Below are 22,832 nucleotides of genomic sequence, written 5' to 3' on the forward strand. Positions count from 1 at the left end.
TCCAGCACAACCTCTGTGCCTCTCCTCCACTCTTTTTTTTTTTTTTTTATAGAGGCATTTTTTTTATTTATTTATTTGTTTGTTTGTTTGTTTATACATGCACCAGGTACAGTCAGAAGCATGGGAGGGTGAGAGAATTCACCAGAGCCAGAGCAGGGAGCAGAGCAGGCAGAAGGACCGAAGTACACTGCTGAGGGGAGCAGCGGGCGGCAGGAGAGGTCTGCGCGCCATGTGGGACCCTCCTCTGGTGGCCGGGGAGCAGCCAGGGATCGAACCCGCGTGGCAGAGGCCGCGGGCAGCTTCGCAACCCAGCGCTCAACTGCTGCGCCACCGGGGAAGCCCTCCTCCACTCTTTTTTTAAGATTTATTTGTTTTTGCATACAAGAACTGGGGTACAGGCCAGAGGTGTGGGGAGTGAGAGGATTCACCAGAGACAGAGTGGGGAGCAGAACAGGCAGACTGAAATACACTGCTGAGGAGAGCAGCAGCGGGCGAGAGAGGAGAGGTCTGCGGAGCCCCATGGGTAGCTCCCTGGCTGTCTGGGGATCGAACTCATGCTGCAGTGGCTGCAGATAACTTCATAGTGCTGCGTCTTAACCCCTTGCACCACCAGGGAGATCCTGAACACCTGTTCTGTGCCAGCCACTATGCCATCACTGAACTATAAAGACAGACAAAAAAACAAACGAAAAACTTGTATTTTATCTTGCTCACAGTCTAGTAGGACAGACATTAAGCAATATTAAATATATAATTGCCACTGTGACAAGTGCAACAAAGGAGAAGGGCATGGGGTATGAGAGGCTACAATGGGGGAATTTGATCTACTCAGTGATGTGGTTTTCTGAGGATGTAATGAAGTGAGATGAGAGATGAGTGAGCAATAACTAGCAAAAGTGGTGGGGTGGGGAAGAAAAATTCGAGAATACAAAAGAACTTCTTAATTCCTTCACTCTCACTTAAAATTAAATACTTCTCTGTCAACTTCGGTAAGAAAGTAGGTCAGAGAAGGCTTCTTTGAGAAAGTGAAATTTGAGCAAAGTCCTAGAGAAATTATGAAGACAGTTCTTCAACTTCTGCAGAGGACTGTTCCAGAGAGAGGCAGCCTGCAAAGGCCTTGAGGTGGGAGAGTGCCGTGCGTGAGGAGCACCAGGAGTCCAGTGTCTGAAGAAGACCAAGGAAGGGGACACTTGTAGGCAAGAAAAGCAAAGAAAGAAGGGATAACAGGTCCTGTAGGTCTTTATAAGTCATTATAGAACATTTCTAAGAGTTTGAGATGAAATTGGGTTTGAATAAGATACAGATCCACAGAAAAGTTTCTAGCAACGTGGCTTTATCTGACTTAATGCTTTAAAAGAAACAGTCTGGTTATGCTGAGAAGAGGTTGTATAGAGTAATCACTGGAAGCAAATGACATTCGGCATATTTATATTTCTGACAAATATAGGAGGAGGAAATGGAGATACATAGGATTTCACTGACTAGAGTCATGTAGTGCCTTGACTCGAAACAGCTCAGCTGATCCTTCAGTCCATGTTCTCCCCACTGTGCTCACACAGTGTTGGTGAGTGTGTGTGCAGCAGGGGCACTATAATTAGAAATGTGGTATCATACAGTATTTGATAACTGGATTGTTGTTACTGAAGTTGTCATGATATTATTTTTTTCTGTGGCATCATTTTTAAGCCTCCACCTTAGTTTATAATACAGATGTACTGTCTTCAGATAACCATCTCCCACCATTAATATTTTTAATTGAAAAACCTAAGAAAGTATTTATATCAGGAGTTTCCCCGCCCCTTTCATAGATAAGGCCAGAGATCCTGAAGACCATATTTTAAATCATGTTTCATGCTGATGAGGATATCTTAACTTTGATATATGAAAAACAAAACAAAACCAATTTAAAGTCTAATCCTGCTTTTAATGAACTAAAACAATGTATAGAAAAATCACATTTTATGAATTAAGCATGAAACTAACCCAGACTACTCATGATGCAGTTGGGATCTGTAGCCAGTGTGTTCACTCTGAAAGGCACTATGTGTGCAGAAGTGAGTGGGTGTGCCTGAGGTCCAAACGTTAGTTGAAAAAGTCAGTGAAAAACATTCTGGCATCACCCTCTGGAACATTAGATATTAATATTTTCATTGGTTTGATGATGAAGATTTCATAAATTTTTCAGTTCTCATTTATCTAATATAGCTTCAGAGTGTAATTTTCCCTCTCTGTTGTCTTCCCATTACCTTTCCTGGCCAAAACAGAACTTGACCTCCCTTTCTAGGTTTTTCAGGTTTTTGTTGCCTCCTTCACCATCAAACCTTCAAAGAAAGAACTTGCCTGTTTCCTTTTCATTAAGAGCCATCTGTGCTGTGGACTCGAGTGAATCCACATTACACATGACAACACATAACATGTTTTCTCATGTATCACAGCCAGTAGTTGGGCCTTCTGCAATGCTTCACATGGTGGAACTAGAAATTATTCAATTAAACCTCAGTGATTCACCAGTGTTGCAACAAATAGGCTATTTCTGTAGCAGTTTTGCCAGCCTCAATAGGCGAATTCCCTCAGTACTAGGGAATAGAGTTGTACCAAAGTACCAATTTTCAAGAGTATTCAGCTGCAAAAATGATACTCCTCTACTTGCAAAAGAACTTGCTTTTGCTATTTTCTGAGATAGAAGGAAAGTGCTTTTCCCATTTTGGAAATCAATAAGGCTCTTTCCCTCATTGCCATGGGTTATTATAGAAAAAACTCCCCTTGTTCCTGAAGATAATGTGTAGAAGATGTCTGTTGAGATGGAGTCAGCGCTGCTCTCCCTGCGGGCAGCCATCTGGAGGCTGAGGACCACGGGCTTAAAGAATGGAAGAGTGTTATTCAGGTTTCTAATGCTCAGACATCAGAAATATTTCTAGTAGTTTTCAGTAGAGCCAACATCTTCCAAAGCCCAGGGTCAGTCCTTGTCATTTCTTATATTATTACACCATTACCAGAACCCATTCTGGGCACTCTTGAGTTCGTTAGTTCAGATTTAACAAAAGTATGTGAGATAACTAATTATACAGCCCAGACTAAGGCCATTGCCCATCACATCACAGACAAGGGATGGTGGCTTTGAAGAGCTGCTTGTGTGGAGCCTTCACTCCATATTGAAAGCTGGAGCAGCACAGAGCAGGGAGCCTGGGCACTCCTGGAGAAAGGGTTACTCAAGTCAGAACTCCTCTACTTTTTTCAATTAAGTGAAGTTGAACTGGTAATTTTAACTCTGTTTCAAGCTCCTCATCTGTGAATGGGAAGAACATTACTTTATGAGGTAGTTAGGAGTATTAAACGAGATAATATACTTAAAGTGCCTGGCGTAAAGCCTGCCACATTATAGGCATATAAATAGTGGTTGTATGTTCTCCTTCCATTCCACATGGAATCTAGTCTATTCCCAGAGTGTGAGAAGAGGCATGGCTCTTCTTGTCCCCCTCACATGAACTATCAAGTCCTTTTCTTAGCTTTCCCTATTCAGACTTGCTTTCTCATAGAGCCTACTTGTGTTTCTAAGTCATCACCTATGTATTGAATTTTATTTATTATATAATATTAGCATAAAATTAATAAGTAATAGTAATATAATATTAAATGTAGATGTTATGTGTATTTACTAGGACTTATGCTAATTTTAATTCTAAACTCAATAGGAGGTAACCATATTTATAGAGTGGTACAGGAAGAAAAGGTAATTCAAAAAATTTAGGGGGAGCACATACACTTTGGGAACTAGACCTTTCTCTCAACAGTGAATCTCAGAGTATATTGTTGAGTGCAGAGAAATATTTACCATTCTAGTGTGGATACACCCTCATGTCTTATGTGATAAAACTTGACAATGGAATTTTAAGTAGTGTATCACACGATTTTCTCTTCTAAAGGTGAAAGTTAATTAAAGTACTCATTTTCCCCCCACACTCAGTTGAAGTCAAATTTCTGCTTTCCATTTATGCTATATTTACAGATTTTTTTGTGTGGGGGTGAGTTACTAAATACAAACCTATAGAAGTATTATTTTTCACTTAAAACTTCTATATTCATTTCAGTATTCCATTCTGATGAAATCTTTTTGAATTTTAAACTATTCTACACATATACTAGCAATTTATTCTAGTTTTATGTCACCAACTATATTGTTAAGCATGTTAATATCTTTCTCATAAATATCAATTAAAAGCCTTTGCTTTGGGAAAAGTGGGAGCAGAGCTGTTTGGCAAATCATGCGGGGACTGTCCTCGAAGTGGCATTGATTGCCATTGTCCAATTAATACAATACTCAGTGAGTTACTAACTCACTGTATTTTTCAGATCATATTTTAATTTAGCAAGATCACTAGTGCCTCCTAAAATGCCTCACTGAAATCCAGATGTGATTCATCTATGATATTATCTAGCTACTTCAATCTGTGATAATTTACTCTAAGTGAACCCATGCTGGCTCCTGGTAATCTCACATCCCTTCCTAAGTAATTATAAATCTTGTATTCAATCATTGATTTTCATCTCCTGCCTGGAATTGATTTCTAGCTGACTTGCCTATAGTTAGAAATAACTTTAGCCTTTCCATTTTTACTGTAATTTAAGGAAACTTGCTTATTTTCACTAATAAATGTCTCTTCTTTAAAGGTTTTTTAAAAAGTGATTCAGTTATATTTTTTGCAAGTAATTTTTACACTTTAGAAAATATTTGAAACAAGAAATGTTGGCTATTTTTAAAAGCATAAACCCTCTAGAACTCACTCATTATTGGGAATTTTCCTCCTACTCTGCCCCTATAGAAATTATCCTCCCTATCAACCTGATTACATTTCAACCTCCAGAACTTTACATATCCACAAGCACTCAAACACTTTGCCAGGTTAGTAGTCCCATTGGAGTCCGATTATTCTGAGACGTCGTCTTTCACTACCTTATTTCCTTCTCCTTCTAAAAATACAGTAGTTTTCTCTGTGAGCTGCCTCCATCTTTCTACTAGCTCTAGATACTGAGCCTGCCTGTCCAGAGACCACATCCTTAGCTAGTAGAAGTTTTGCGTGTTTTGAGAAAGTTGGGGTTCATCAGAGTTTCATCCCACTTTATTTTATTTTAAAATTTTTGTTGCTTCTATTTTCCTAAATGTTTTTTTGTGTTTATTTTTTACATTTGCATTCTTTATATTTTCCTAATTTATTTACTTTTTGTTATTAAAATGCCATTATTTTACATCCTTGATAGTGTTTTGATAGTACAGGATCCCCACATCGCCCACCCCCAAGGTTTAGTCACCATAGTCCTCCACCATCATGTCACTCCATTTTAAAGAAACCACCCATCTGAGCTACCCTTGTAGATCACAGATACTTCTTATTTTAACTTCTGTAAGACAGGAAAGGATAGGCATGGTTGAGGTTCTGGAAGCACTGTTGTCCATGGGATTTTTACTGATGATGATTTTATCCTGTATGTGTCATGCTTCCTTCTCTGCCCTACCCCCCCCCCCTTCTTTTGAAATAGTCACATTTTCTCCAGGAGGAATCTTAAGAGTTTGAGAGAGTGTCAAGAAAGTATGGGGCACAGAGGGAAAGAATGAATAGAATAGACAGTGCAGTACATTGAGGAATGTAGCTGCAGCTGAACAGTTCCTTAAAAAGCAGAACTTTTACCAGAATGGCATTTCTATTCATCATCCTTCCTGGCCAAATTCATTTGTTTGCAAGTTCACTTATTCAGCAAAAATGTATTGGCACGTGCAGTATTGCAAGTGCTCCGCGTGATCTGTGAAGAGTGCAGAGATGAATGACAGACAACCTCTGCTCTCAGAGGAGCTTCACGAACTGCAAAGGAGGTTTTCTGAAAAGGCTTCATTTCACCCTTCCTAAGTTTCCTGCCATGTGTGTGTCTGTGTCTGCTTGATTTTATGTCCCAGGCACTGAAGAATTGTCTTATTCTCCCACAGCATCTCCTCATTACATCAATCATACTTACTTACCATAGTTATGGTGGTATTTTTTGATTGTTCCTTTGAACTTCTCTCCCAATAGATCAGAGATCTCTTGGGGATAGAGGCCGAGTCTCATTAAACTTCATATCTGTATTTCCTGGGAACCAATAGTGCACCTGCACCGTGATAAATACTTTTACAAATGTTGGGGAAAAAAAAATTGCATCTTATCTGGAGATGAGAGAACATACATGAAATGAAAATGTCCTGAAAAAAGGGAAACCTAGTTGTTAAGTCTGTTATGCCAGAAAATAGTGGTCTGACATGTGTGCATTGTGTGTTTCTGCACCTCAGTTTCTCACCTGTCCTAGAAGGGAGTTCGATTAGGTGATGCTTTCTAGACGAAGAATTGTATTTTAAATAACACTAAGGGCAGAGAAGGAAGAAAAAAAAAATCTACGACCACCTGACCCAGTGTGAACACCCATCTAGGTTTTACATCCAAATAAAAATAATCGGAGTGTCAAAAGAGATCGCTGCAAACCCCCCTGACGCACACGAAATTCACAGGCTCCATTGACAAAAGTGACTTCCCACGCTTTGCCCACAGAGGGCATCCCTGCTCATTGATATGTAGACCAGGCGAATGCAGCTGCTGGAAGCCTCCTCCGACCGCTCTTTTTTCCCTTCGCCGGCATCTCTCTGCACCCCCTGCGCCCGCCCCCCTTCGCGTGGAATCTTTGCCTGATCCAGTTCGTTTCCCTCCGGTCTCCACATTTTCCCTTCCAGCCCATCCACTTCTCCGGATCAATGGATAGTAAGGCTCCAACTCCCTGCTCACACGCCGCTGGCGGACACCCCAGTAACAAGTGAGCGCGCTCCACCCCGCAAACCCCTCCCGCCTCCGCCCGAGCCTCCCTCCGACCGCTCGCTCCCGGAGCAAACACCAACAGCATCTCCAGCTCGCGCGCGGATTTTTTCTCTGCAACTTTACCCAGCCGAGGACATGGAGCCAACCTCCACCTTTTAATGCACAGCCCAGACGCAGGATTGCTTTCCACCTTCTCTTGGTCCCTCCTGGATATTCTGTTTATTGATGGTTCGCCAGCCCCGTGGACAGCTGCCCTCCCTCGTTTTGCTCCCTCTGGTTCCTTGAGTTAGTTTCCCAAGATTTTACCCGGACTCGGGATCTCTTGGACCTAATGGAACTTTTTCCTGCCTCCTTTTGCTGCTGATTCTGGACGAAGAAAAAGGCTTCGGAGGCTTCGGAGGCGCAGGGGAGGTGGATAAAGAGGTGGAGGAAGGGGCCGAGGAGGAGGAAGCTGAAGGGGCTCAGCGCGTGTGTGTGCATGTGTGCACGCGTGTGTGTGCATGTGTGCACGCGTGTGTGTGCATGTGTGTGAGCGCCGCCGCTGCCCACGACCCCCGGCCCCGAAGGTGTTGGCTGAAATATGGAGAATAGTCTTGGATGTGTTTGGGTACCCAAGCTGGCTTTTGTACTCTTCGGAGCTACCCTGCTCAGCGCACATCTTCAAGTCTCGGGTAAGAGATTCCTCCTTTCTTCTCCTCACATAGCTGCCCCCCCACCTCCTTAGCCTTCTCGTTTCATTTGGCAAGTGGTGGAAATGGGGAAAAACGAGGCATAGCAAGATATTACCCGCCTCCCCTCAATTTCCCCACCGGTGATAAGAGACTGGGGAGACTTTTTTTTTTTTCCTGGGGGTGGAAGGTCTTAGGATGCTGGTGCTGAGGAGAGCGGCGCCGCTTCTCTCTTTGCATCTGATGCTTCTCGGAGCTTTGCTTTTGCAAATACTTGGGTTGGTTCTGAGAGCTGGCGGAGCAGCAGGGCAGGGGGGAGGCAAATGATGGGGATGTCGTGGAGAGGAACTGGATTTGATCCTTAAATGTTCAGAAACCTAAAAAAGGACAGAATTGGGGCAGCAGGGCCAAGCGGAGGAGGGCATCGAAGGGACTTTGAGGGGCGTCTGATGAATGTGCACGGCGGGGCTGGGTCGTTGTATGTGGCTATATGTGCCTGAGGTTGGGGTTTGTAGACTTGCTGATCTAGAATGGAGACAGGGGCAGCCTATGCGTTTGGGTACTTTGGAGGAGTGGATGGTGGTGCCTAATGAGGCACAGAGTTGCCAGAAGGAAGGAGACGTGTTTTATTTTATTTTATTTTGTTATCGGTGAGCGCAGTTGGCAAGCCGCGTCTCCAGATACCTCCAGGACACTTTCAAACTCCAATGCTTGATATTCCGTGGGACTGGCCCACTGGACCTGGCACTTGGAACGCGCAGTTTTCTAATTAAAACCAGTAAAAGTGCTTGGGAATTGGATTGGATTATAGCAGGCAGAAGAGGGATCCGGGGGATGCTTAGAACTGCTGCAGTCTTGGAATACGGAGCTGGGGGCTTCCATAGCCGAAATAATATTAAAAAAAAAATGACTCGTTATATTGCCCACTTGGGCAGGCTTACCTACAAGAGTGGAAGGGCACTTGGGTACAGCGAGTGGGTTTGCCTGGGACGGAGGGCTGAGCAGCAGGCTGAGCATTGAAATCCCGTCAGAAACGATCTTTTTTCAAATTCAAAAGAAAAGAGCCGCTGGCAGAGAGGAGGCTTTGGGTAGTAGCGTCCCAACCTACACCCCGGAAATTAACAAGGAATGGAATGTAAATGATGGCCCAACCCCAACCTACTGGGAGCCTAAAGCTGGGGCTTTCTTACTCCTGCAAAGTGCCTCCTGACCGAGGGTTGCCAACGCAGAATGCACCTCTCCCAGTCCCTAGGGTTGTGGAGAGTCAAATCTTGCAGCCAGCTGGAGCCTCCCCAAATCCTGATGCGGCCACAGGCAAGCAGGAATCTGAGCGTCCACTCGGACCTGACTCCACACCATCCTTTGGCCAGAGAGAGGCAGCGAGCTAGCAAGCCAGAGATGTGTATCTGTGTGTGCGTGTGCGTTAATGCACGCGCGCGTTTGCGCGCGCACGTAACCGAATCCACGCGCCCTGCAGCCCCCGGTCCCTCCCTCCCTCTCAGGCCGTTTCCTCCTCCCTTGACTCCCCTCTCCCGGAGCTTTGTCCTCGGCATTTACTCCCCTGGAAGGTGGGCGGGGGGGCCATCTCCTGCAGTAATGAATAGGTGTCTTTTCTGAATTCTCTCCTCTAGACCTGCAGATGCTAGGCACTGCATAGAGAAGGACCCCTCCTTCTGCATTGAAGATTGACTTGTGCTCTTTGGCAGTTTGGGAGACCGCCAAGGAGGGGAGAAGGGAAGTTCAGAGGGGACACCCTTCAATGGGAGAAAGTCTGCAGGTCCCAGCCTGAAATGCATTGGCTGAAAATATTGCTTTAAGGCAGGTGTGCCAAAAATGAACAATCATGTTTTGTCAGTTACACAAAAATAATTTAAAGTGACTGGGGGGGGAAGGAAGGGGTAGATAAATGGAGATGGATTTATATGTTTTACTAATGTCTAAATGCATTAAATATACCCCTTGTTTAAGTTTCTCGTCTAGAGAGCTAGAAGTATATATTTTAAAACGTTTCACCTCATCGGATAAGTCTGTGTTTGAAAAGGTAAACAAAAGTGTACATATAGAAGGCACATGCCTTTGCACAGGCTTGTGGATCTAAATTTTTTAAGATTTTCTATACTTCTAGATGCATGTGTGTTACTTGCAAATGTGATATCATTTGCACAGGTCCGAGAGAATGGATGGTGCACTTCTAAGATCCAAATTAATTCAAATGACTGTGGTCTTACTAATCTGTTTCCTCTTTTTTCCCCTGTAGTAATTTCCCCTCTTCAGACCATGGCAGGGAATTGCTAAAACAGTTCACTCTGTGAAAGGACCAGTAGGAGGTGCCCTTAATAAGGCCAAGTGTCTATCTAGCTCACTGGCAGTGAAATTCCCATTCAGCAGGATGTTTTAAAGACTGTTGATTGGTAACAAAGGATTATGGAGACTAGCACAATAGCACTGGATATTTTCCCACTTTTTAGATAAAGCCTGAAGCTGCTGCAGATATTTATGAAATGGTATGACATGACAAAAGGCATCCCTGAACAGTATTATCAGCAGAGGATGAGGACTTAATGCTGGAGGAGGAAGATAGGAACCTTTCAGTTGACTTCTGTAAGACGCTGTCTTACACCTACTTGAGCCACAAGCAAAGGCACTCTCAGATGAGATGAATATATTAGATGGTAGTGAATAAAATAGCAGACATACTTGTTAACTAATTAGCTCTCCATGTAATATGTATGGGTTACATTCTATTAAAAAAAATCTATGCGAGTTTATGCAGTTGAGTGAAAGGAGGCTTGCTGCCTTCCCTAGCCACCTACTTCTCATCTCTCCCCAAGCAAAGTCCGTCCCATACCCTTATCTGGGTTTGCAGTTGAGTGGAGCATGGCAGGACTGAGGTCGTCTGGGCAGCCTGCTGTCCACTCCTTTGTGAGTGCTGCAGCATAAATCACCTGTGACCCGTCACAGCATCCATTTCCTCAGAGCAGCAGTTGCCCTCTGAGTTATGGCGCATGTGAAACAACCACATGTGTGTTATATGTGAATATATTAGGCTTAGTGCATTTGCTTTAATGCTCTTAAAAGCTGGACTGGCTTGAGCTGCTGATAGGCATTTATTCTGGGGAGAGATTTATAACTTCTCACTGTGTATGACTTATGGTTTTTTTTTTTTTTTTCCTCTGGCAAGTTAACCTCTCAGCAAACTTCCTTATTGTTTTCATTGAAGAGGAAAGGTTTTAATCCCCTCTAAACTCCTGAATGAATCCCTGCTGAAGTTTCTCCTGCTGTAGGGAGTATTTGCAGGTTGGGGTATGGCTTTCCCAGCCAATGGGAGACTGAAAGAAAAATTGAGGGAGTGACTTGAGAAAAAGGATATGGTTATTTTGCTTCTGGAGAGCAAAGGAATGGCAGGGATGGCGCTGCATCTTTGAAGGGAATCCCAGAACCCCAGTTATCCTCAAAAGCATATTTTATAATGGGAAATGGCTCTTCCTGACTGAGCTGCTTCCACACAGCCAGTAGACTGAGTTTCTTCAAATTTGTGTGATTTGTTTCTGTTTTCTGCTGCCCGCTGTGGAATCATCTAGTCCTGTGGCTCTTCTTTGGAAACAAGCCCTGATTTAAATCTTGGTTTCCCCACTGAAATACTTTTTATCTTACATGGTATCACATGTTTACAGTCAGGGCTGATGTTTCTAGAGAGAATTTTTTTTTCCTGTATAACACTGTGTTCTCAGATTACATTTTAAAGCAAATCTTATTATTTCTTTGGAGAATTTGCCATGCTTAACTTTCCACGTGAGACTTCTTCCTCAGGCACCTACCTGGCAGGACAGCTCTATTAGAAAAGAATGCAACAGTTTTGGAGCATTTTCTTAAATTAAGGCAGAGTCATATCAGCACAAAGAAGAGAGGCTTTCCACCCTCTGTGCCATGTCCCCAAATGTATGACATTGGGGTGAACTGGGATAGTGCTAATTACATGCAGACTCTCCTGGAAAACATTGTGATTTCTCCAGTGAGTAAGCCCTTCATGCCTGGATAGAGATCTCTCCACTTTCTGGTCTTCTGGCCTGTCTTGTTCTTAGAATCTTGCACCAAGTCAGAAATACATTGCCCTGCTTTGATATTTGTTACATGACTACCAGCTTATGATAAAATTTTGATGGATTAATACGCCTCAAATGATAATCTCTTAGATGAACTCTATTCATAAATTTCAAGAAGCCTTAGTTTTGCCTGAGTAAGAAGAATAATGACATAAATCCACTGAGGATTACTTGATTAATTAACTAAAGATTAAAAAGTCACTGGATTCAGGAAACATACTGTAATCCCTAAAGTGGAGTGATAAATACTAGGCACATTTACAATTCATAAAATGTCAAAGTGGAACCACCTCCCCCCTCCCCCACTCCTACCCTGTCACTTCATGATGATGTTCCAGAGGAGGATTGAAGAGTTTCATGAATTGTCACAACAGTTGTACCTTAATGAATTGTAGCCTGGGATCTCACTAACTCATGATTGAAACACACTGAATTAAATATCAACTCGATGCCCGATGAATGGTTCTGCAGCCTGCTCTTGGGCTGCCTGCTTCTCTCTAACCTGTCTCTACAGAATTCACAGCTCTTGTCTGTAAACTGCATAGCATCAATGCTGCCTCCCTGGAGACAAATCCAGGAAAGGCTTTCTCACTGTGAATCCGAGACTGATCCCCAGGCAGTGTGTCTAACTTGCTGGATTAGACTTTGCAAGGTCACAAGGATTTGCCTTAAAAACAAAATTTTAATTTTCATGAGTGTTTCTTTTAGTGGCAAGTTAAAGCTATACTCTAAAGCTATACTCTAAAGAAAGCTATGGAGGACTCTTACCATCAGAGACTCCAGGGGCCTCCTAGGTAGTACTATTGGAATTCTAGAACTCAGAGAGGAGTGGGCTCTAAGCTAGAGGAAAGTAGACCATGCCAAGCTGGGTGTGCTATTTTTCAGAAGGGTGTTACTGATTTGGAACAATGGAAATTTAATTGTTTTTCAGTTACTACTTTTCATGATATCAAAACATTTCTTCATGGTACTGTAATGTCAGCTGCATGGATCTGACCCAAAACATTTAAGACATTTTCTTTGGAGGTAAGATCTCAAATAAAGCAAATGTTAAGTTCGTCAATAAGAAAAGGATGTACAATCCTGATTTTTTTCTTTGTAGACTAAAGTGGGGGGGGGGTTGTACTAGATAAAATTACATGTTACATAAGCCGAGTGGGTAATAGCAAAATAAAATGCAAATTATTTTACACCTTTATAATTGCAGCACTCAGGTAAATTACAGCACAATTTGGTACCACACTTTTGCTTTTTCCTACACCAGAGTGTTGTTTTCTTATCTTACATTTCTCAGGCTTAACACAGTACTTAGAGAAATATAGGTTGGCTGATTGATGATCAAGATTGCTATAGTGCTCTAAAGTTCTTTGACAAATTGTAGCCTGGGGTTAAAAATAAAACAGGTCCCTTTTACTAAATGTGTTTTCTTTGGTGGTTTACAAATGCCCGCATTCTGTCCATTGGTGTGGTTTAGGAATACATAATAAAGTGCATGATTGAATATTCTTTCTTTCTTACTATTGATGCTAATTTACCAGTGGTGATACTAGCACATATTGCTTTCCTACAGATATTTCCAAACAACCATATTATTCATAAATTTCATTTCCTGGGGGAAAGTTCAACTGGGAAACACACACATCATTCTTTATTTATTGATCATATTTTTAAAATCTATTATTTTAGCATGACTTGGGTGGGAATGTTCCTCATCTCTGCTAAAGTCAGTGATACTAGTGATTACTTCTTACTTCATGAAGAATGTCATCAAATTCTTTGACTTCTTGCTTATTGCTTACTCAGTCATTTCATTTTCTAAGGCCTCCCCACCTTTTATGATTGTTATCATGAAAATTTACAGGGTCTTTATTGCAATTTGGGAATTATTCCTTTTTTTTTTTTTGCCTACATCCTTTAAAGATTTGTTCTTACTATCAGCTACATTTAAGAGTGTCTAGGACAAAAATATTCCAGTGATTTAACAGATTCTTTATTATGCCACCTAATGAAAATACCAACTCAGTGTATGTTAACCTTATAAGGGGGCTTATCGATACAATATTTTTTTGGCATCTAAAATGTTCTTTAAACTCCCTACACTGCTGGTAGGAAGCAAACTGGTCCAACCACTATGGGAAGCGGTGTGACTCAGCAATTCTACTCCTAGGAATCTACCCAAAGAACACAAAAACATTAATTCAAAAGGATACCGCCACCCCTATGTTTATTGCGGCACTGTTTACAATGGATAAGACATGGAAAACAACCCAAATGCCCAAAAATAGATGACTGGTCAGCTTTTTGATTCAGCAATCAAAAAAGATAAACTCATGCTATTCACAGCAACATAGATGGAGCTGGAAGGGATTATGCTCAGGGAAATAAGTCAGAAGGAAAAAGAAAAAATATTGCAAAATTTCACTACTAGGAGGAATGTAGGGGAACCAAATAAGTGATCAGGAAAATAATTATAATTAAATAAAAAACAAATTAACAGGCAACTATTACTAAGAGGTACTCTGCAGGGGAGGGGAAGGAGAGGGATTAAAATAGGGCATGGTATGTGTTTTTACACAAGGTACTATGGTGATGGTGCACAGGTGAATTGGTGGTGGGAATTTAGTAGGGACCGCTAAAAGAGGAGAAAGCATGCATTGTAAAAAAAATAAAGAATAATGTAAAATATATATAAAGTAAAATAAAATTTAAAAAAGTTCTTAAATTTGTTTTTTATATTTCTACAAGAGAATAAAGGTGTTAAATGGCTAATATAAACATATAAATACAGAACTATTTATTTCACCATTAAATGACCATGGGCTGCCTCTTTTGTTTTCTCAGAAATTTTATTTCTGACTTATAAAATGCATTTGATCACCTCCCCTATGTCTAGTTTTAACTTTTCCCTGTGGTAAGACTTCTTCAAAGCACTTCTTCTCTTTCCTACTTTTGATTTGCTAAAGAAATAGGAAGCTCAGTTTTGCTGAGATTGTTTGCAGTAAAAGGGAATAAATTAAATTGGGACCTGAGTCCTTCCAGAAGGGGAAAAAAAAAAAATTGGTTTTAAATAATGAGTTTATATCATTTCTGAAATCTTACATTTCACTTGATTCCATTATTCTTTTTTTTTAAAGATTCATTTATTTATGCATGTAAGAGCTGGGGTACAGGTCAGAGATGGGGGGGGGGGTGAGAGGATTCACCAGAGTCAGAGTGAAGAACAGAACAGGCAGACTGACTGAAATACACTGCTAAGGGGAGCAGCAAGTGAGTCAGGAGAGGTCTGCTGCGCCATGTGGGTTGCTCCCTGGCAGGCCGGGGATCGAACTCATGCTGCAGAGGCTGCGGATTGCTTCATAGTGCTGTGCTTAACCCCTTGTGCCACCATTTTTCTTTTTGTGATTATTTTTTCTTTGTTAAATGAAGGTGTGGGGTGAATGACTTCTAGTTATGTTACTAATTTCAATATTAGATGCTTTATTTAAATCACGAGCTGTGTTTAAAATACAGTGTTTGTTATACTTAATATTTTATTATTAATTTGTTGTAATTTATAATTAATATTATTTTATCGGTAAAATAACATTGATGATCGCAACAATATTTATAGTGAAACAATCTGTTTTCACTATCAATTTTCTGAATTTTGTGTTAATTTGTCCTTTCTTTGCACATCCTTGCCCCACATATGCATGCATCTTTAATAGTTTGCTTGTCTTTTCTTTACCATTATTAAACAAATATAGTGTAGTCTGTGATTTGCATTTTTTCTAAACATTAAATATTTGAGATTCATATATGAGGTTGCACATTTTCTATTTATATCACTTTCCTGTTGTGTAATATTCCATAATATTAGTTAAGTATACTTTATACCACCTACCATCGATGGGCTCTTGGAAACAGTTATTGCTAGTAATGCCTCTGTAAATGTTCTTGTGCTTGTGCATACCCCCTCAACAAATTAGCCATTATCTCTAGGATACTTATCTAGCCTAGAATTGCTGAGTCATTGAAAGAACCTGTACTTTTAGGAGTGAGTGATAAACTCCCTTCTTGAAACTCACAACCAGGAGCATATTTATTTATTTATTTATTTATTTATTTTTTAAATAGAGGCATGTTTTATTTATTTATTTGTTTGTTTGTTTTGTTTATACATGCACTGGGTACAGTCAGAAGCGCGGGAGGGTGAGAGAATTCACCACAGCCAGAGCGGGGAGCAGAACAGGCAGAAGGACCGAAGTACGCTGCTGAGGGGAGCAGCGGGCGGCAGGAAGAGGTCTGCGCGCCATGTGGGACCCTCCTCCGGTGGCCGGGGAGCAGCCAGGGATCGAACCGGCGCCGCAGAGGCCGCGAGCAGCTTCGCAACCCAGCGCTCAACCGCTGCGCCACCGGGGAGGACCATCCAGGAGCATATTTAAATCCCCTTTGCTCTAATCTCCACCGATACTGGTATTGTCATATGTTTAATTTGCCCTCATCTGGTGGATATAAATTAGCATCTCTCTGTGGTTTAAATTTGCATTTCCCTGATTGCTAATAAGATTGAGCATTGTCTCCCCATACATTTCTTGGCCGTTGGTGATTTCAGCAAGATATTTCCATGGTTCTGTTTCTCCAACTCAGCAGCCATTTGCTGTAATACATTGAAATTAACAGAAGTTATATTGTTTTTACTACTAAGCAGCCTTTTCTTTTATCCGTAGATCTTATCAGCTGTCTAACTTTAAAAAAGTTGTTGCATAGTAATGTATCCTGTTCATTTTAGCCCAGAAGTTTCCTAAATACCCTTCCAGAACATACCCTTAATTTGAACAGTAAAGAAATCCTTAGCCACTGTAAGATGATCATTTACCTAGAGCAACAGTTGCCTTTTCAGTACCCTGCCTTACCTGGCTTCTTACTTCCATGGAGAATGTCAGCTGCAGGGAAGCAGGAGGCTGGGGCGCCAGGCTAAATTTGAGGAACATTATAAATCCCCAAGCATTATAAATACGGCCAAGTGACAGAGTTATAATGATAAATAAGAAGTCTGAGTTAAAAATCTGAATCTAACCATTTGAATTGGGGTGTGTTTCCAATATACTAAAATGCGCAGGCCCAGGATGACAGTATTGTGCCATAACACATCTGATGGTGGGATTCAGACAAACCCCATGTTTGTTCATAGGTGTGCTTGCACCTCCTGGTTTTCGTTTGGGTTCCTGATTGTTTCACCTGTTCTCATGGGACAGACTAGTTAAGGGTGCTGGATGAAATAAAGCTCTAGCACTGTCAGGGGCTTCCCTAGTGTCCTGACTGTGTGCTGAGTCATTGGACATATGAGCCAAGGCTGAAGCATCCAAGCAAAACCCCCTGCGCCTGAGTCCTTATTCCATTGTTCCCACATCTTTTCTCAGCCTCATGAGAACCCAGAAGAATATGAATTAGAAAAATCTGAAAAGCTTTCCTTTTCATGTCTAATGTATTGGCAGAACTGTTCCCTGCAGGACAATTTCTGTTTTTTTTTTTTTATTATTATTATTTTTTATTTTTTTCCCCTGTGGTTTGAAACATCTCCAGAGAGAGTTTGTTCACTGTTTCCCTTGGGAAACTTTTCAGTAGCATATCAGTTCTGGCTGTTAAAAATTTATTTTGCACTTCATCTCAGACAGTCCTGCTGTAAATGTTCTCCCCATCACTCCTGTCATCTACTCCTGATTCCTGCTTTCCCTTTGCAATGACACCTTGCCTCTTCAGTGCCAAAGTGTTTTAGATAATTCTAGCCATAATTCATGCTTGCCTCCTCCCCATAGTCTTTACTTAACCAGACTATAAGTGTTTACTTCATTTACTCTCTCCTCCCACCCTCCAGAAGCTTAATAATGTTTGTTTTTCTTACCTCAACTCCCTCTACTTTCTTGAAATCTTTCTCATAATCAAGGGCCCCAAAAGTAATAAGCCCTCCTAAGTCAGTTCTCCCAAGTCATATATTAGAAAGTCTAGATGGAGCATTGTCCATCATTTTCCCTTATTCATGGCCACACATTTTGTCACCTTTATAATTTGTGTTCTCATTTTTTCAGGTAAGACTTTCATCAATATTTAACAAAATCATTGTGTTATTATCAGGATCAAATAAGATCAAGAATTTGATTCAAGATAATGGTGGCAGAATGTTTGCTATGAGTTACAAAGAATTAAATGAAAGGCTTAAATGTGTTTCTGTCCTGGAAGGGTTTATCATCAAGTGAAGGTGATAGGCACAGACATTGCTAAATAGGATACAAGGCAGAACAAAGTCCTTATTAAAAAAGGAAGCACAAAGTGGACAGATTCTGAAAAATATCAACTGCAGTGTTTATTCATTTGATCATTAATATATTAATATTAGCCAGATGGGCTGACAGAGCCAATTCATTCATCCTTGTATTCTTAGGTTGATCGGAGCAAAACAAAATAACAACAAAAGCAAGGCAGTGCAAAGAGTTGTCAATCATGTTTAAACCATGCTGTAAATATGGTAAGAATGAAGATATCAGCGTTGTCCTGGCAGTTCTGGCAGCCTGTTGCTATGACAACATTCCCCAGCCCTCTGTTACCCTTTCTTCCTTTATTTATTGAGGGTGTGCCAGGCTGTGGGCTAAGATGGTGTTGGAGCTTTGAGTCTAGTGGGACAGAAAAGCCAATCAAATAAATATGTTAATAAATCCACAGTTTCAAATAAGGTAAGCAGTAAAGAAAAAAATAAGTATTGTAGGAGAGTGACACAAACAGCAAAGAAGACTTTTTCCCTGAGAAAGTCACAGTTCAGACTGAGGAATGAGTTAATTTAAAAGTGGGGAGGCACAGGGGACAGAAGGCGACTCAAGAGGAGTAAGTGCAAAGGCCCTGGGTGGGAGGGATTATAGTACATTCAAAGATCAGTGTATCCAAGGCCAGGAGAATGAAGCAGGGTAATAGCTTAGCTAAGTTAGGAAAAGACCTTAAGTTCCTCTCTTGAAGAGAGAGATCTAGGGGAACTACTAGAGAGTTACCTAGAGATCTAGGTAACTACTCAAACTGCTTGTACCCAATAAATATTGGTTGAATGAATTGAAATGAGTTCTTGAAAAAAACTCTTTCTAATTTCAGCACAGTCACTTAAAACTTAAGCAAGTTGCCTAGGTAATTCTTACCACAGTGTTCTTATGAACTATGGAATCTGAATTTATGAACCCATCCTCTGTGTCTGAAAATACCTGAAAGGGTGGTTTGTCCATAACTAATGGACAAACAAGGGGAAGGGATTTTCAAAAGTGTAAAGAGCTAGAGAAATGCAAACGATTATTAATAAATATGTGTAAAAAGGTACTCCATTGGAAAGCAATCACGGAGCAGAGGGAACTCAGTGCTGTATCTTTTCTAGAGAAGTAGGATTGATTGGCAGTGGGGAAATTTCTTTTCCAGTAGCATCCCCTGAAATGTGTGCCCGATCTCTTTTTAAAAATATAGATGTTCTCTTAGCTGGAAGCTGTAGCTCATTTAGAAGTCATGGAGCTGGAAGACTTTCCTCCACTCTTGTGAGTTTCAAAGGAGTTGGCTGCATGGTCAGGACAGCTAGTGATTTCCCTAAGGAAAAGTTCTGGATCTTAACCTCAACATCCCCATTTGTACAATGGAGACAAAATCAATCTCTTTCCCAAGTCTAGATTGAAGATGAACTCACTCCAACAGTTAGATACACTTAGTAAGTGTTACATAAATGCTAGTTCTTTGTAGAATTAACTTAATGGGGCTACATTTCTACTGGAATAGTCTTTACAAATAAAATTTTCACAGGCAAAGGTAGACTATTCTAGAAGCCTTCTCAAATATATTGTGGTTGATGATCTTAAAGACTTGGATATATCATAAGATTGTCAGACCCCAATAACATTTCAGAAATCAAGCACATGATTAGTTTTGTGGGCTGTGGTTTGGTGATGCTGGCCCATACCTTTGCTGGATTTAGAAGCCAATAGGTTAGGCTAAGTTTCACCTGACACAGTGCAATGCTGATCAAACTTGGCACCTATCACACACCTCCTGTGGATTGCTCATCCAAATTGACCTCTCCATCAACTTCTCTCTGGTTAAACACATCCATTTCCTACAGATTCATTGATTCCAGCAACTACTCAGCATAAGCATCTGGAAGCATGTGTAGTGCTGGAGCTAACATTTCCTGAGTGTCTTCTCTCTGGCCTAGGGGATCTTACCTTGATTGTGTGTCATGCTGGGTACTGCCTCATACCAATTAATTTAGAATATCTGAGATGAGGTCAGCACAAGTATTTTTTGGACCTCCAAGTTTTTTTTTAACCTCTTTTAAAAGCTCTTCTTAAACCTCTCAAGTTTGAGAACTTGGGTCCTATGGCCTTTCTATTCAAAGTGTGTTCACAGGCCAGTGAGATTTTTAGCACTCAGAATCTCAGCCCTTATCATTAGACTTAGAATTGGAGTCCCAGGTGATTGAGAAATACTAACCAAGACGACTGAAAACGCACTGAGGGAAGTGACCCTGGCCGCAGTTTCTTTGTAAGAATCTAGTCGTTGTTAAAGTGCTCCATCTTTACTAGACTTTTCTAGAGTTTTCCTCTCTGGAGGCCTTTGGCTTCAGGAGCTGGTCCTGCAGTGGGAACCGGCCAACATCAGTGGAGTCTTCTGTCTTGTGGTTTAGTGGCTAGTACAGTCTTGGAAGCCATAACACGTTTCATTTTCCTTAAGAATGAAAGCTCTGGGAAATGCTCTGAATATGCTCTTTGGGTGTTCGTTCAGCCTCTCCACTTCTTTTTTCACCAATGTTCAAGATAGGAAGACATGTTAGAAAAGCATCTGCTGGTTTTCATCCTATATTTTCTCCTCCTTCCCCCTTCTTTCCTCCTTCAGAAAACTCAGATCTAGGGAGAAAGAAAGGCACTTGGAAGGAACATGGGGCCATGGGTCATTCTCCACCCTCCCTGCTCTCCCTTTGGGGTCTGATGCTAACAGCAAGCAGATGCTCAAAGTGAGGCCCTGGCGGGCATCCCGCACCAAAACTTGCCATTTGATTGGAAACAGTCTTCAGGGTATGAAAAAGACCAGGAGCTCATTTGCCTGGGCTTCTGTGGCAGTGGAGAAGGGATGGGGCTGAGGTTTTTGAAGAAGAATAAAGCTTTGCAGACAGAAAGCTCAGTGCAGGTTTTGAAGCTTTCATTCCGCACAGCCTGGCAGAGAGAGGTGCTTTCACTGACTTGCTCCGAGTCAGACTCTACAAGAAGAGAACGCGGGGGCTCAGCTGTGCATATTGGATCAATCTGAATGAAAATCACTAGTGTTCCTCCCAGTGAGAGAAGTTTCTACTTAGCTTATGAACTGGAGGCCCTTTTCTGGGTCTGGTAGAAAATGAGTAGGGCTTTTGTGAAAGGTTATGTAAGGCTGCTAGGATTCTTTCCCCCCTAGAGTAAAATCCTATTTCTAGAAAGGTGATAACTGCATTTATCACTGAAAAATGGCATTTCATACCCTATAACTTAGGAGAGGTAATTTCATCAATATTCAAGAGAATTAAAGAGCATGAGAAGAAAATCCTAGGCAGAAGAGGGGCGCATACAAAAAGAAATCTGAGAGTGAGAGCACAGCATTGCTTTGGTCCTTACTGCCAGTGTGCATTTATAGCATGACCAGCTGTTCCTGTTGTCTGGGCCTGAGAGGTTTCTCGGGAAGCAGAACTTCTGTGTTAACAGTAGGAGAACCTGTGTAAACTGGAATGGTCGGTCCCCTTAAATGAAGTACCTGTGGTGGAGATGGAAGTAGGAAGAACCTTGGGAAGGCTTTCAACTCTGCAGGGTATCTGAGACAACACACTGCTAGCCAGATGCACGGAGGAGTAATTTGGGAGCAGCTGTGCGGCCTGTTGAGCCAGGGCTGTTCCAACAGCGCAGAGATGAGCGCCCCACTGGAAGTTTAGAAACAACTTGTACCTTGACCCTGATGTCTGGGTCTAACCCTATGCTAAAGTTAAACTTGACATTCAAAATTAAAGGATTCTTAAAAAGCTTTTTAGCCAACTACCTGGCTAAAATGACAACTTGTCTTCTATATTAGAATGCCCTTTAGAGACAGGATAGTATACTTATTGGAGAAGTCATGACTACCTACTTTTGTTTTGTGCCTAATATAATGTTGTGCCTAATATAATGTTGCATGGATATTAATTATTGAATAAATACTCATTAATGATCTCCAGTGTCCTCAAAAATAAGGAAAGCATGAGAAACTGTCGGAACCAAAGAAGTCTCAGGACACACAATGATGAAGTGTATTAGGCCATCCTGCATGGCATCCTGGAACAGAAAAAGGAATTTGGATAGATTAGGAGCTCTTTAATAGGAACACATCAATAGAGTTTATTAATTTTAATAAATATACCATGTTAATATAAGTTATTGGCAATAGGACACACTTGGTTGGGATGCATATTTATGTATATTTCTCTAAATATAAAGCTATTCTCAATTAAAATATTTATTAAAAATAAAAACAAAGCAATAATTGATTGTTAATATCTGACTGCAGAACTGAAGCAATCAAAAGCGGGGTGTAGTGGGGTGGGACGGGAGGGAAGGGGCCCAGCGGACCATGGCGGAGGATTGTTAGGACACAGGAGGTGGGCAGGGTGCTAAGGTATCCATGTGTAGAGGTTTGAACCTGTAACACCTGTAGCAGATACAGATGTAAACCTGTTTTACCCCAATAAACATAACTTGGAAAAACATCAAAAAGTGTGCAATCATGCCCCATAGAATGGAACACCAAATTGAGTGCTTAATCTTATTAAGCTCTTTTCTTCTTTAAGGTACAGATGGTAATTTTACTCTATATGGTTATTCTGAGAATTGTAGATTTTTAAATATCCTTTAATTTCCATGCACATTCCTCCTACTGTGGTCATATTAGCACTGGAGGTGTTATAAAAAGTGGGTTCTCAGGTTTTAGCCCACACCTATTCAATCAGAATACCAGGGTGGACCAAAGTGCTGGGAAACTGCACTTTGAAGATGTTTTGTAGGTGATTCTGTACACACTGAACTTTAAAAACCTTGGTGCTTGGCTGTTATACATTTCCTCTAAAAGTTAATCGCAGTAGCTCTGTAGTTAACAAGTTAGTCTTTGTACTCAAGGTGTGGGTTTGAGTCAGGTACATACTAGTTTAGAGTCCAACCCCAAAACTTTATTGATGGAAG

At 41.2% G+C, this 22,832-nt stretch overlaps 1 protein-coding gene across 1 annotated transcript in view; it reads left to right on the plus strand.

Annotated features, from left to right (window-relative positions):
• Positions 1–7,413: 7,413 nt before the first annotated feature.
• DCC (DCC netrin 1 receptor) overlaps positions 7,414–22,832 on the plus strand; it is a gene marked incomplete at both ends in the record, with an annotated part of 1,034,810 nt that continues 1,019,391 nt past the window's right edge. Inside the window, one exon of the mRNA XM_084252763.1 lies at positions 7,414–7,504. Coding sequence (XP_084108889.1) covers positions 7,414–7,504 — 91 coding nt within the window. The remainder of the gene's footprint in view (positions 7,505–22,832) is intronic.

Source organism: Talpa europaea (genome assembly GCF_964194135.1).
Source record: "Talpa europaea genome assembly, chromosome: 13".
Classification (NCBI taxonomy): Eukaryota; Metazoa; Chordata; class Mammalia; order Eulipotyphla; family Talpidae; genus Talpa; species Talpa europaea.